We start from the raw sequence: 15,142 nt of genomic DNA, 5'->3' as shown, positions 1-15,142 counted from the left end.
ATAACATCATATACTGCAATTATAATTATAAACTATACTTACAAAGCAAAGGGATTTTATATGATGTCAATTCTAAAATGCTGCAACTGGGAACTATTATGTTATTATTAAATTTATCAGAGAACCAGTAGAATTTAAAGATTTAATCCCAAACATTTGCAACTTTTAACTTTATGTGCTAAAAAAATACATCATACTTACGTTTCATCACATTGATAGATGCTCTACTTATTGATACACCCTCTTTATTTTCCATACGGCAAATGTATTCGCCAGTATCTTCATATGTTGCATTTACAATCAATAATATTGATGTATTATGTTCAATAAACATTTTCCTGTTAGGTGTTGGTCGAACTTCAACCTCATTGATATACCAGGAGACATTGGGTTCTCCAGTCAACTGGCATATTAGTCTGAAATAAAAATAGAAAGAATCATGTTGAAATTAAATAAAATAGATTTAAAAGTGTATAAAAAGACAAAGATAGTTACTTTATTAACAAAATTTGTAAAAAGATTAGCTCTATAATGCTTAGTTCTATAAATAAAACTTAGCTCTATAAATAGAATTAAATCTACAATGAAATAAAATTTTAAATATCTACATATTTATTAAATTGAGACTTTTCAAAGAATACATTTCTATATATTAAATATAAATATAGACATATATGATCATCATCATCATTGTTCGACCGTGGTTGAGACGATGGAATTTACCATGCTACGCCAGACTTCACGGTCCATCATGGCATTACGGAGGTCCTGTTGCTGGATGCCTGTATCCCTGGAGATTACATCAGGGTAGGAGAGTGTGCACCCTCTGGTATTGCGGGTAGATGGCTTCCAGAGGAGAAGAGTAGAAATGACTTCTTTTTCAGCTCTACAACAATGTCCAGCAAACTGGACTCTCCTACCTTTCACAAGAGATGACACAGGTGGTAGTTTCCCATATATTTGCATTTTGGTTGGATGGCGCTTCCATGAGAGATTTTGAGCTTTCATAAGGAGGCGAGTGTAGGTTCCATCCAGCCGCCTCTCAAGCTTCTTTGATAACGTCCAGGTTTCTGAGCCATATAGTAGAATTGGTTCGACTGTGGCTTTGAAGATTTCAAGTTTGAAGTCTCTACTTAGATTTGATGACCAGATCTTATGCATGTCATTACAAGCTGACCAGGCCATAGACTTTCTAGTTAGAAAGTCTTTTCCAGATGATGATATGTATGATCCAAGATATTTGTAATCAGAAACCATATTTAACCCTTTCGTTACTATATTTCTGACCAAAATACACCCCTTATGTGTTTCAATTAATTTCTAACATAATCATAAATTTAGTCTGGTTTCATTAAACAACTATAACTTTTTTATTTATCAATATATTAACGTGAATTTTGGAAAATAATTTAATGAAATGTTCTCAACCAATTCTATACTATAATTTTTGTCACAAAGTGACTTTAATTGCAGGTAGATACAGGTAAATTCAACAAAATATAAAATTATTAAAATTTTGTTCAAACATCGCTGTAGAAAATGGGTTATTAGCTAATATTCAATTGGGTATACAACAAAATTTGTTATTCTGGGTAACTTTCTGATACCCATAATAATATTTATGGCAAAATAAGCCTTAATTTCATTTAAGGTTGTGAGAAACCACAAAGTATCCTTTCTTTCGATTTGCTTACATTTAGCGTAACGGTTCGTTTCCGCCGTAATGATTTCAAATAGGCTGATTCGAAAAAGTAAAAAGAAATAGTCTAAGGCTTTACTCTTCTGGGAAAGTCTGTGGCTTGGTCCAGTTTCTTCAGAAAAATCACCGAAAGAAACAGTTTTAAATTTTAACTCCATTCAGGTGCCAATTGATTTTCTTTATCGCTGTTGGAGCTCTCGGATTCACTGTTTTCACTTTCGGAAAATGAAACATCAGATTCATTATCAAATACCACATGCCTTTTTTTTTTCAGTCATAGAGTTAGATTTATCAAGGTCTTCAGTAGAAAATCCTTCGAATTCTGACTCGCTGCTTGATATAATGAAATTCGTATCCATTTTTTGTCAGAATTACAAATTTTGAAAACACAATAGGAACAAATTTCAGAAAAAAATCTCCCAAAATTCACGGAATTAAAATTACACTTCGATTTTTGTACAAAACTGTAGTATAATACGTGTTTTCACGAATGTACTAAAGAGATTTGCTCTGATATACTCATTTAAATATGAATAGGTAAATTCGGGCGGCTTTGAGCGGTTTGGTCACATTAATCAAAATTTTTTTTGGGCGGTTTGGTATCGAAAGGGTTAAGGGCGCATTGTTGAGAGTATGGATGATGCAATCACATAATATGATACTATATGTGATATATAAAGAAAGAAAAAAAAGCAACTGCCTAGCCTATAGAAGTCTAATCTTAATCTACCTCATCATCATCATTTTAATGTATTTCTATTAACTCAGCTATATATTTGCTCAGAAATTTAATATATATGTATGATCTTTTTAAGCAAAAGACGGATGCAAATAGTGCTGTTTTTTTCCAGTTAGTCATGAAAATGTATCCAGTCTGTTTATTTTTCAGTAAACTAGAAAACTATTATCTTGTTTAGAAACAGGTGAGGATTGGAACCAGGAAGGACATCCAGCCATAGAAAACTCTGCCCAAATGTAGTCTCATCTGACCAATGATGATTATGATGATGACTTCAACATTTCTAAACAACTTTCATTTTACAATTACTTCAGAAAAAATGGTTCCTTATTATTATTATTTATGGAAACTTTTCCAATTCACAATTCTAATAAACAAAATTAGAATAAAATGATGAACATTTTCTATGTATAATTTAGGATAATTACCTGACAGGTTTTCCATGATAAACCTCAGTTGGTTCAATATAATGAGGTGACATCTGAACAGAAGTAATGTAACGTTCATCAACTAATTTGATGCTTTCATCAAGAGGAATGGTTGTCACAGATTTTGTTGTGGTCTCAGTTGTTGTGATTGAAGCTGAAAAATATTTAAAGGTAAAATGTAAACAGGCTGGTTTTTGCATATTTGTGTATAAAGTAAATTAAATGCAAATGTTTACTTGATCAGTTTATTCGAAGACTGACTGAACAAAGATACTAAGTGAAGAGTACGGTAATTTATCTGGGATTATTTCATCTAATTTTTTAAAATGCATTATTAATTTAATATCAATTTATTTCACTGTGATAAGGCTGCTAACTTATGGGATAGGGGAGGATTCGGTTAAATCAAACCAAGTAAGTCTAGTACTTAACAATCTCAGATGTACTGAAGGTAGTCAACCCTTACAAGATTTGAAATCAAATCATAGATTATGAACTTAAATACAGACAAATTATTTAATCTATTGCTCAACCATTTCTGCTAATTGACCCATCTTGTTATTTACTTAATACTAAAGTCACTAGGATTCATTTATAGTGAAAATGTTGTTGGTCGCAGTAACTGTTATGATATAAACATCTTCCAGAAATTAGTTTGGTCTCAATTTCTGGATTTAAATTTGGTTGGGGTAAACTTAACTTGTTGTTTTTCTCGAGTTGATATAACAGGATACTAATCAAACACAGGTGACTAAAAACTATATAATTCTTCTTTAAATTTCTGGCCTTGTACCACTGAGAAAAATTATAATAGTATATTGTCAACAAATTTCTAAACATCGCAAATTAATAGACCTTACACTACATGTGATTAAAACTATACAACTTCCCTTCAAATTTGTGGCCTTGTACCAAAATGAAAATTCATAAAATGATATTAACTATCAATTTCTAAAATTCTTTTAAATTAATTCATTTTATGAAATATTTCTATTTTTGTTTGTTGAATTTTAGGTTTAAAAATTTATCAAATTAATAGATGCACTAGAAACAGTATAAATTAAAATAATGACATGTATAATGTTCATAACATATATATACAACTGTGGAAAGGTGCTAGTTGTAATATTTTGCCTCAGAGAAACTTCTCCTTCAGAGATGATTCTCTGAGACAAAACATTAATGCTGTTGCTTTACTAGGTGTGTACATACATTAAGAATATTTATACACAACATAATGAAAAAAATCTACTGAAATTATCAACTAAATTTAACTCAGTTCTTATTTCATGAAAATAGTCTTATTCTTTTAGCATTATTGATATCATCCTAATATGATCAAATTAACATTAAATGAAGGTAAGAATTTAAAATGTATCCTATGAAACTATAATAACTATATTACTCACTTTCAACAATAACAGTTGTGGAAGTAACAGATTCTCCATAAATGTTTCTGGCATGGCAAGTATATTCTCCTGCATCTTCTGGATAGACTTCAGTAATAATCAACTTACATCTACCAGTTTCGATTTCAAATGTTATCTGGAAATCATTATTTGGTACAATCTCAATTGAGTCTTTATACCAAGTGATTTTGGGTTCAGGATAAGCATTCATTCTGCAAGTCAATACAACCTGAGAACCATCTTGAACAGTTTGTGGTTGCAAAGGTTCCACAAATTCAGGAGGAATAGCAGCTGGTTTGGCTTTCTGATCTTTCTTCTGAATAGGAACAATGACTTCTTCTTTCTTTGGTTCATGAACTGTCAGTCGAGCAGATGTAGCTGCTTGTCCATATTGATTGATAGCCATGCAAACATAATCTCCTCGATCTTCTGGAAGAGCTTCCACAATATGGAGACAAATATCTCCTGTCTCTGGGTTGTATGAAATGACGTATTCATCATTGTTATCAATATTAGTTCCATTGTGGAACCAAGAAACATGAGGAATAGGCTTTCCAACAACTTTGCATATCATTTTTATTTCTTGGCCATCGACCACATCCATTGTTTCTAAGTCTTTGACAAAGTTTGGTGGCATAAAGTCCTCTACAGGAGGTTCCTCTTCAGTTTCAGGAGGTGGTGACATTTCTGCAGCAGGTTCTGTAAGATAAGCAACATAACATTAGTTATAGCTAAACATTTTTCTTTTATTTTTATATAATTGGTAATGATTGCATTAAATAAGGCATTTTGAATATTTATTCAAGTATAAAAGTATATCACTTTCCAATGTTTTATTTAGAATGGTAAAGTCAGATTTTTAATAGTAACTGTCAATGGTTTAGCATGAGATGTGTGGGGTATGTGGACTACACAGAGTAGCCACTTTGGATGGAGGAGGCCAAACATACATTGAAGGTATGTTACATTTAAAGAAGAGCATAACCACTGTGGCTACCACAGATCATGCTATGCTACAGTTGAATATTAAAAAAGTGTTGACAAGTACAAGCATGACTGCCAGAAATTTGATTTGCAACCAAATGGTTTCAAGTTTAGTCCCACTTTAGGGAATTAGGTATTGGTGTTTTTAACAACAATCCCAGTCAACAAATCATCCAGAAGCTCTGTGCTTTCAAAGATGATTGGCATGAAAATTCCCTTACTTGAAACCAGTTAAGGGTTAATGACACAATGGTCATCGATCTATGGAAACAGTTATATGTATTCCACTAAAACCCATGCTACCATTCAAAAAGGAATGTAAAATGTACAAATAAAACCATTGATGATATGAAAAGAGAAATATTACCTTGAACATATAAGGTAGTACTGCACACAGCTTCACCTAATTCTGAAACTGCTCTGCATGTATATTCACCAGTATCTTCTGGTCCAACATCAATAATGATCAGCAAACTTTTACCAGATTCGTAAAAGATTTCATAATGTGGAGAAGGCTTGATTTCCATTCCATTGATATACCAAGTAATCAAAGGAGGAGGATGAGCATCTACTGAACATTCAAGTCTGTAAGATAAAATAATGAAAACATATACATTTATATAAATATAAACATATATCTATGTCTATCCATCTATCTATACATATATATGTGTATATATATATATATATATATATATACACACCAATACCTACACACACAAACACATAATTGGAAAGAACTGAGGCCAATTCATGAAAAGCTTAGTATAAGTATTAACATGGAATATAAATCTATCTATGATAATAAAATATTATATTATGATTTTACAAAATAAGAGAAACTAGATTTGAATATTTTTCCTGTTGAGTCTAAACATCAATGGCTTACAGTTTATAATTATTATAAATAAACATAACATGAAATCAGAGCCTTCTAATAGTTAACATCTAATTTAGACAGTAGCTTCACATTTTAATTTAAAAGCAAACGTAAAGAGGGTTATTAGAAAATAAGAAAACAAATAAAAATTATGTTCAGATAGACATGAGTCTATGATGCTTTCAGTTAAAATAAGCAAACCATTTAAGAGGAAATAATTTGTTTTATTTATTTATCTCATTTTTTTTAAAGTTGACAATTTCTAATAGAAATTAAATGGTGCTATACATAATTACCTAAGACTAGAAATTTTATTACCTTCATAATGAGTAAGTTAAAAAAAATTAACTATACATATATTGTATGGGTCTTCTAATCCCTCCAAATACTATGTAGAAATGATTATCTCCCTTACTCTAACTGGCCTTCAGGAAATGCAATGTGTTTAAGATAAAGATGAAATATCTGCTTATATGGTCAAACTGTAGACTTTTATAAGGAATTAAGTTGCAGACTAGACCAGTCAATTAGATCAACCTCAGTATGCAACTGGTACTTAATTTATCAACCCCGAAAGGATGAAAAGCAAAGTCAACCTCAGCAGAATTTGAACTCAGAATGTAAAGGCAGATGAAATACTGCTAATCATTTCACCTGGCCTACTAATGTTTCTGTCAGTTCCCTGCCTTTAGACCAGTATAATATTATTATTTAAAACAACAGTAAAGGTTTTAGTGAAACTTTACCTTGCAATTCCTCTTTCTCGGACGAACACCTCAGGTTGAATAGGCTCAACAAAAATAGGCCTTATTTCCCTGATTTCAGTTGTAATAGTCTTTTCTTCTTTCTCAATCATTTTAATAGTAACGGAATCAGGTTTATCTGGTATTTGCACAACCTTTTGTTTTTCTGAAAAAAATAAGAACAGTTGCAATTTGTTAGATTCTTTGTTGCAAAGTTTTAATTGAGTGCAACTAAAATAATATACCAACAGCTATTTCAAAGAAGATGTAGGAAGAAGTGGTAGGCCTCAAGAAAAAGACTAAGTTCTGTGGCAAAACATTAAACAGAAGAAAACTCATTTAATCTATACAAACATGGAGAAACAGATGTAATATGTTATGTATATATGTGTGTGTGTGTGTGTGTGTGTGTGTGTGTGATTATGGGTGAGATAGCAGTGCATGCCATCAAAGTGACACTGGGGTAAAATATATGAAGCCCAGTATACCCATCATGACTACCCATCTGATAAGGGTACACCAAGCACATGCATCACAACCAAATGTGTGCGACATGGTGACCTCATATCAAGATAAACAGCACATGACATTGCAGGTGGGGCCTAGTTAGAATTTTCTTCAAGTTGAGTAGCCCATCCAGCTCAAGATGTCCTTGAATAAGGGTTGTTTAAGGATGTTGAACAAAATTCCCATGCTTCCAAAGGTGAATTATCCAAACCCCAAAGAATTCCTCTCAACACATGGCTATGATGCTCCTCCACTACTTCTGCTTGTGATCAGAGATGCACATATCTTCAGCCACTAAGGAACATGCTCAACTGGTTAAGGTCAAACAACTGACAAGCAAATCTGTAGTATTGAGCAGAATATTTGCTGTAGTCCATCTTTTATACCAAGACAAAACAATGTACATGATATCACTTCCAATCAGTTAAGATCAGGAGCCATGAGAGCCACTGTCTGGTATTGCATCAGGGCAATGAATTTTATTATTATTATTATTATTTTTTTTTTATTATTATTATTATTATTATTATTATTATTATTATTATTATTATTATTATTATTAGTTGTTTTTATCTCTCAGTCTTAGGTGTTATGCCAGTTCATTCTGCTGGATAGCAATCATATCCTGCACCTTTCTGAAGATTCTTGTTCCTAACAAACAGACTATTCTGAATTCTTACATGTTAGGAATTTTAAATCATGTTCCCCTGCAACTTATAGCATTGTAGTATTTATAGAATAGAATTAGAAATTTATAAATATAAAACTGCCGGTGGCACGTAAAAGCACCATCCGTTCGTGTCCGTTGCCAGACTCGCCTGGCCCCCGTGCCGGTGGCACGTAAAAGCACCATCTATTCGTGGCCGTTTGCCAGCTCCGTCTGGTACCTGTGTGGGTGGCACATAAAAAGCACCCACTACACTCACAGAGTGGTTGGCGTTAGGAAGGGCATCCAGCCGTAGAAACACTGCCAGATCTGACTGGGCCTGATGCAGCCTTCCGGCTTCACAGACTCCAGTTGAACCATCCAACCCATGCTAGCATGGAAAACGGACGCTAAATGATGATGATGATGATGATGATGATGAAAACAAAAAAAAAATTGAACAGTATTTATAGGGTTGAAAATACTTATTGTTAGTTGTATACTTTTTTTTGTTTTATTCTGTAACATATATTATAAGTTTGAAAATATTCCATATTTTATTTTTATTATTATTATTATCATTATTATTATTATCATGTTTTCACTTTGTATTTGTACAAGTTGACTCCAAGTCTCACCCAGAGACCTCAAGAGACAACAAGTTAGAAGTTCAAGCAGGTGCTATGACTAGGGTGCCATATTTTTGGTTTTGCATAAAACATTGTTCAAGAGAATGTCTGTGAAAACATAAGAAAATTAGAAGTTTGCTTTAAAAGTAATCATTATTATCATTATTATTATTATTATCAAGTTAGTACATGCTAATTTAATTAGCAGGAATAATGACTGTTCTTCTCTAATCTCAAGAATCTTTCTTAAGATTCTTGCAGAATATAGGCTGGTTGATAATGTGAGCTGCAATTTCAATTTCATTCAGTTTTTTAGGTACCATTTTGGATGTTATATCAAGTGCACAAATTCCCACAGGAATAACTGTTGTCTTAGTTTTCCATAGTCTCTTAAGCTCTCTGGCTTACAAAATGTTAGACCAACTATTAGTTATCAATTGTTTTTACTCTTCTAGCACTTCCTGTATAAAAACTGTCACTCCAGGTTTCCCTCTTCTATGGACAGAAATTTCAAGACTGTTGTAGACATCATGATATGAAGGCAAGTGATTCTTGCTACCAATACAATCTAATATCTTTTACTGCAGATACTTGCCACTAATTTTAATGACATTATTACTGAAGTAAAACAAATACTAACCATCAAAAGTAATGGTTGTCCTGCATGTAATTTCACCAAGCTCGTTTCCAACTCTCAGGACATACTCTCCAATATCCTCTTCATCAACATGAATGATGATCAAGACAACAGTATCTCCTTCTTGGAACATCTGGTAATGATCTGATGGTAGAATTTCAACACCATTGACATACCATTTCACCAGTGGTGGTGGATAAGCCTCAACCTGAGCTTCAAGTCTGAAATTATTTAAAAAATTATAGTTTAAGCTTTTTTATGCATTTCACACCACATCACATACTACGGAGCAACAAAAAAAGCATAAATAACAGTAACTGATACTCAAAATAAAACAATAATAAAATTCCAAGTGAATAATAATAGTAACGGTATCTTGTAAATAATTTAGATTATATATTAACAAATATAACTAAATACTATTTCATCCCAATATATAATTACATTTGTTAATATATAATCTATATTATATATTAGCAAATCAATTACTACACACCAAAATGATCATAAGTTATGAATAAGTTGATGAAAAAGTGATGCCAGTATAAACTTATATAGAACTGTACCTTGCAATTTGTCCTCGTTTCACTTTGTAGGTTTGAGAAAGAGATCTCTTAAATACAGGTATTTTTGGTTGAACTAATTTCATTCCTGCACGAGAAACTTTGTCTTCTGGTAGCTCTTGTTCCTCTGTAAATAAATTCATGACAACAAATTTCAGTTAAAAGAACAAGAGAATTTGTTTATTTATGACAACTTGCTCCTTTGCTTTATGTAAGCAGTTAAGAAAAGTTGTGTAATTACAGTTATATTAGATGTTTTTTTTCAAATACTTCACTGTCTTATTTTGCTAGCTAAGATTTAGGAAGAACAAAGTGATTAGCATACTGCTGAGATTCATCATGTCTATTGCTGATGAATGTGAAAGTAAACTCAAAGATGTGAGTGAAGAACAATCCTTAGCTTGTAGTAAAGCAATATTGTTGTTGTTTGTTGGCATGGTTGCACCTCAGTTTTGTAGAGTGACCATATGAGTGTAAAAGAGATAACCTAACCAAAGCATGCTAAGATGTGGTACAAGAGAACCAAGATGTTCTCCAGTAGCATTAATATTGCTTGGCATTGCTGGAGGAAATGATACTATTATGATCACCAGTCAACAGCTGATGAAGAAAATGTCCCCTCCTCATCAGTGCAATCTATACGTCTCAAGATAGAATGGTGTTTCACTTGGAAAACTCTTCTCAATGATGCAAGGTTTTCTTTATGGAAAGACAAGCAATTGCTATGCATGCAAATCTCTACCTCTCCACATAACTGATTTTAATCAAGCCAAAGGCCAATGCAGTTTGTTACTATTGTTATCGCAGATAATGATATCAGAATCCAAAGAGCCAGAACAAACACCACACAATATCTCATCCAATGATCTAACCATTCTACTAGTCCACTAACCTGGATAGGCTCTATTTATCAAACCCTAAAAGGGATGAAAGTCAAAGTCAATATCGCCAAGATCTAAATTCAGAATGCAGAGAGCAGAAATAAATACTGCAAGTCTCTAAGAATTCAACCAATGCACAACCTCAAGCTATATCACCATCATCATCATCATCACCATACGTCCGCTTTCCATGCTGGCATGGGTTGGACGGTTTGAATGAGGACTGGCAAGCCAGAAGGCTGTACCAGGTAGAATAAAATATATCACTTTAAGAAATTTTGCATCAAAATTAAGTTTTAAAGCTTGTGATAAACATACTAATTAAGTTTTAATTATTGATACCAAAATATTAAAAGTGTAAACCAACAGTTTAAATTTAGAAAGTAAACATGCATTCTCGCATAAGAAAAATTTGACTCAATTTATATTAATCATGTTTTATACAATCACACATCATGATCTGACTGTAATATATATCAAGAGCTCACTCTCATGCTAAATATTTCAACATGCAAAATATTTTCTATTGAAAATGATTGCAAAGCAGTTTTAAAATAAATAAAGTATAAATTCTTTTAGCATACTGAAATAAATCAATATTTAAATTTTTAAAATTATATAAATATAATACTTACATTATTAGATGATACATGCATATGGAATTCTTAGTATATAGCAGTGATAATCAAACAGTTTAGTGGTGTATTCAAAGAGAAGAGCTAAATCAAGACTTATGAAATATTACATGCAACTTTTCTAAAATTAATAAGTAATGGTAATTTTTTATTTATTTCAATATATAAACATTGAATAAAAATCATGCATTAAAAAGTAAATATAAAATTTTTCCTTGGATTTATTCAGATTACAACCAAACCAATTCATAAAAAATAAAATGGCCAAGCAGTTTATAAATCTCGCAAAATTTGTTACACACGCAATTATTATATCAATATATATTGTATAAAATTAATAATATAAAAATGTTAAAAAAATTTGAAAAAATATTAATATTTTTTAATTTGTTTTACACCATTAAAAAAATTCAGTGACAGCTTTTTGCATTTCTCAAGACCATACAAGTATATAAAGTGTGAAAACATCAAGGATCAATGTAATAATATAAATATAATACTAAACACCATTACTAAATCAGAATTGAAAAAAAACAATGCTATATATATATATATATATATATATATATATATATAACAATTGCAGCATGGATGGTGTTTATAAGCCATTTAAGAAACACACAAAAACCGTTAGATTCACTTCAACATTTAAATTTAATTTGTCAAAATATTTTTGTCGCTTTGAGACTGCGACCTGTTCACTGACAAAACTTTGTGCTGCAACACGAAGTTTTGTCAGTGAACAGGTTGCGGTCTCAAAGTGACGAAAATATTTTGACAAATTAAATTTAAGTGTTGAAGTGAATCTAACGGTTTTTGTGTGTTTCTTAAATGGCTTATAAACACCTTCCACACTGCAATTGTTTTCATTCCAGCACACGATCTCAGATCAAGTCACTCGCTATGCAAGTACATCTCCGTAATATATATATATATATATATATATTATGGTTTATATAATTTATGGTATAATATTTATAGTGCAAAAATACATAAAAGCATATATTTTTAAAAATTCAAAAATAATGCAAATTTCCCATGCAGTTAAAATTTTAATCCAAAAATATAACATTATACAATGAATACTTCATGCTCTGTTTCTTATAAAGTTATTGCAAAATGAATGGAAGATATTGTACATACCTTGAACGTAGAATTCAGCAGAACATTCAGCAACACCAGCACTGTTCCGTGCACGACAAGTGATAAGACCACTATCTTCAGGAAATGCTTCCCTGATAGTAAGTAATGTTGTCTGACCAACTCTCTCAATCTAAAAAGGAAAAAGATTATAATAATATAAAAACATGTTCACTGAGAAATGAGATGTGACTCTTCAAATGATGAAGAAATGAAATAGGCCATACTGTATTTATTTTGAGATGCTCTGTGTTTCTTTCAATTATTTTAACTATAACAAAAAATTTAGTAAATTAGCTTTATCATTAAGCTAGTGTTAGGAACATAAATTTTAACTAAGATTTGGTGGAAGATTTGAATTCAAAACTTATGAAAGCAAGACATTTATACTAAAGAGCCAGAGCCAGGCTGGTGACAAAAAGGTTAAACTATATATATTCATTTACAATGCAACAAACTCTTTTAATAGTTCAAATATTTATTCTTCTGTTCCTGATATGTGGTATATTAGTTTATACACATGCTTTGTGGCAATAGCAAAAAAGATTTTTTTTTAATTTTCAGATGAGATTCTCCCATCCTTTAATGTAACTTTTATTACCTTAAAGTCTCTGGTGTTCTTAATCTTTTTACCATTGCGAAGCCAAGTAATTTCTGGATCAGGTTCTCCTGTAAATACTGCTTCAAAGTATGTTGGATAACCTTCTTCGATAACAATGTTAGAAATTGGTTTAATAAAACTGGGTGGTGAAACTGGAACTTCAGGAGTCTCTGGTTCTGTTTCACTTTCAAGACCTAAATAAAAAACAAGCATTAAATTAATTCATTTTATATTTACTTATATTTAAATAGGAAAATTCTCTTCTTTTAGAAATATATTTTTTAAGAATAACATAGGTAAACTTAAGAATAAGATGACTCACATTAAAATATTATAATTGCATTAAATACTAAATAAAATTTATTAGCAGCTGCCCCATAACAACTGTTTGCCTTTTTCTTATTTTATCAAATTAAATAATTTTTGTCGATTATGAATAATATGCTAAGGGATAATTAAGAAAATCTGTATCAAGCACACATGCATGAAAACTTATGTAAATATTAATTATGTAAATAATTTGACTCAAAATAATTTACATAATTCATATTTATACACACACACATTTTAACACTATCATGCTGAAACAAAAATATGCATTAATATAAGTTGAAAATAACTCACCAATAACATTGAGATAACAAACAGAGGAAATTTCTCCAGCAACATTTCGTGCCACACATCTGTATTGACCTCTGTCTTCGGGAAATGCTTCCAACAGAGTTAGAGTATGGACACCATCAGGAGTAGAAACCATGTTGAAATATTTTGAAGGTTTCACAAGGTGATTATTACAGTACCATGTTACGACCGGAGCTAAAATGTTAAATATGCAAACAATGTATGTTAAAAAAATGAAATATTTTATTATTGGTATTGGAGATTTTAATAAGTGTCATACTTAAAAAAGAATATCTAGGATGTTTCAATGACTAATTGGATAGATTATAGATAATGAACTTTAATCCTTTTATTGGCATTGTATTCTTTGTATTAGCTGTTATATGTTTTCTATGCTAATAGAAAACATATAACAGCTAATACAAACAATACAATGCCAATGCATTTATGTAATAAACTACTAAACATGGTACTTCAATTATGGTCAATAACTTTGGGCATGTTTTAATCTTTTTCTGAACTCACCAGCAAAATATTGCCTTTACTATACTTGATAAAACGAAGTTAAAAGAATTGTTAAGCAAATGCCTCAGATTTGTCATTTATTGGCAGAAGAAAATAACATTGCTTAAAATTTTAAAATAATTCAGAAATAACTTAGAATAAAATAATTTACATATAAAAGAGTTTAGAAAATTAAATATTAGAGTAAATAACTGATTTTAAACATTTTTTATGTTGTATAATATAAATAAATGTTTGGAAATATGTTAGATATAATTTTTAAAAACACTTACGTGGATTAGCGGTGATTTTGCATGAGAAACTAACACTTTCACTCTCTGGAACAGTTTTATTTTCTGGCTTTTTGATAATAGCTGGTGGAGTAGCTTTTACTTGTTTTACTTGTTTGGCCAACTTCAGATGTGCATGTGATTCTTTGGTAACATCTGGTTCTACAAAAAAAAAGAGAAATAAATTAACGATCTCACCTTCATTTCATTTCATTTTTCATTTTTACATTCTATTTTTTATAAACAGACTAACAAAACTAATGTTCCATATATATACATAGAAAAATCTAACAAAAAATCACCCTGGATCCCATTGTGAAGATGGGCCAACATTACACGCTTTGATGCACAAAAAACCTTTCCATCTGAATATGCACAACTTGATTTGGGGTGCATCTGAGATGCCTGTGCAGCTTTTATGTCACCAAAACTCTCAGCAAATATTATCTTTAAATTTTGATCAAATTGTAAATCTGCAGCTTAACTTTTCTTTTAAATTTCCTATTCATAACAAAATGTATTTTATTACAAATACTGACTAAATACTAATTTTTCTTCCTATTTTGCATGTCTTTTGTTTTATTTTTGATCACATTAAAAGCATTC

General features: G+C 31.0%; 1 protein-coding gene across 1 annotated transcript in view; it reads right to left on the bottom strand.

Moving 5' to 3' along the window:
- LOC118762202 (titin-like) overlaps positions 1–15,142 on the bottom strand; it is a 285,670-nt gene that overhangs the window by 64,162 nt on the left and 206,366 nt on the right. The window contains exons 81-91 of the mRNA XM_036500741.1: positions 14,540–14,698; positions 13,746–13,937; positions 13,122–13,315; positions 12,524–12,653; positions 9,868–9,991; positions 9,305–9,522; positions 6,886–7,048; positions 5,627–5,844; positions 4,276–4,974; positions 2,867–3,020; positions 202–416 (exon numbers count right to left, since the gene is read on the bottom strand). Of these exons, the coding sequence (XP_036356634.1) occupies positions 202–416; positions 2,867–3,020; positions 4,276–4,974; positions 5,627–5,844; positions 6,886–7,048; positions 9,305–9,522; positions 9,868–9,991; positions 12,524–12,653; positions 13,122–13,315; positions 13,746–13,937; positions 14,540–14,698 (2,466 nt within the window). The remainder of the gene's footprint in view (positions 1–201; positions 417–2,866; positions 3,021–4,275; positions 4,975–5,626; positions 5,845–6,885; positions 7,049–9,304; positions 9,523–9,867; positions 9,992–12,523; positions 12,654–13,121; positions 13,316–13,745; positions 13,938–14,539; positions 14,699–15,142) is intronic.

This window comes from Octopus sinensis, linkage group LG2 (assembly GCF_006345805.1).
Source record: "Octopus sinensis linkage group LG2, ASM634580v1, whole genome shotgun sequence".
NCBI lineage: Eukaryota > Metazoa > Mollusca > Cephalopoda > Octopoda > Octopodidae > Octopus > Octopus sinensis.
Note: the sequence above shows the minus strand (reverse complement) of the source record. Positions and strands in the feature narration are given on the sequence as shown.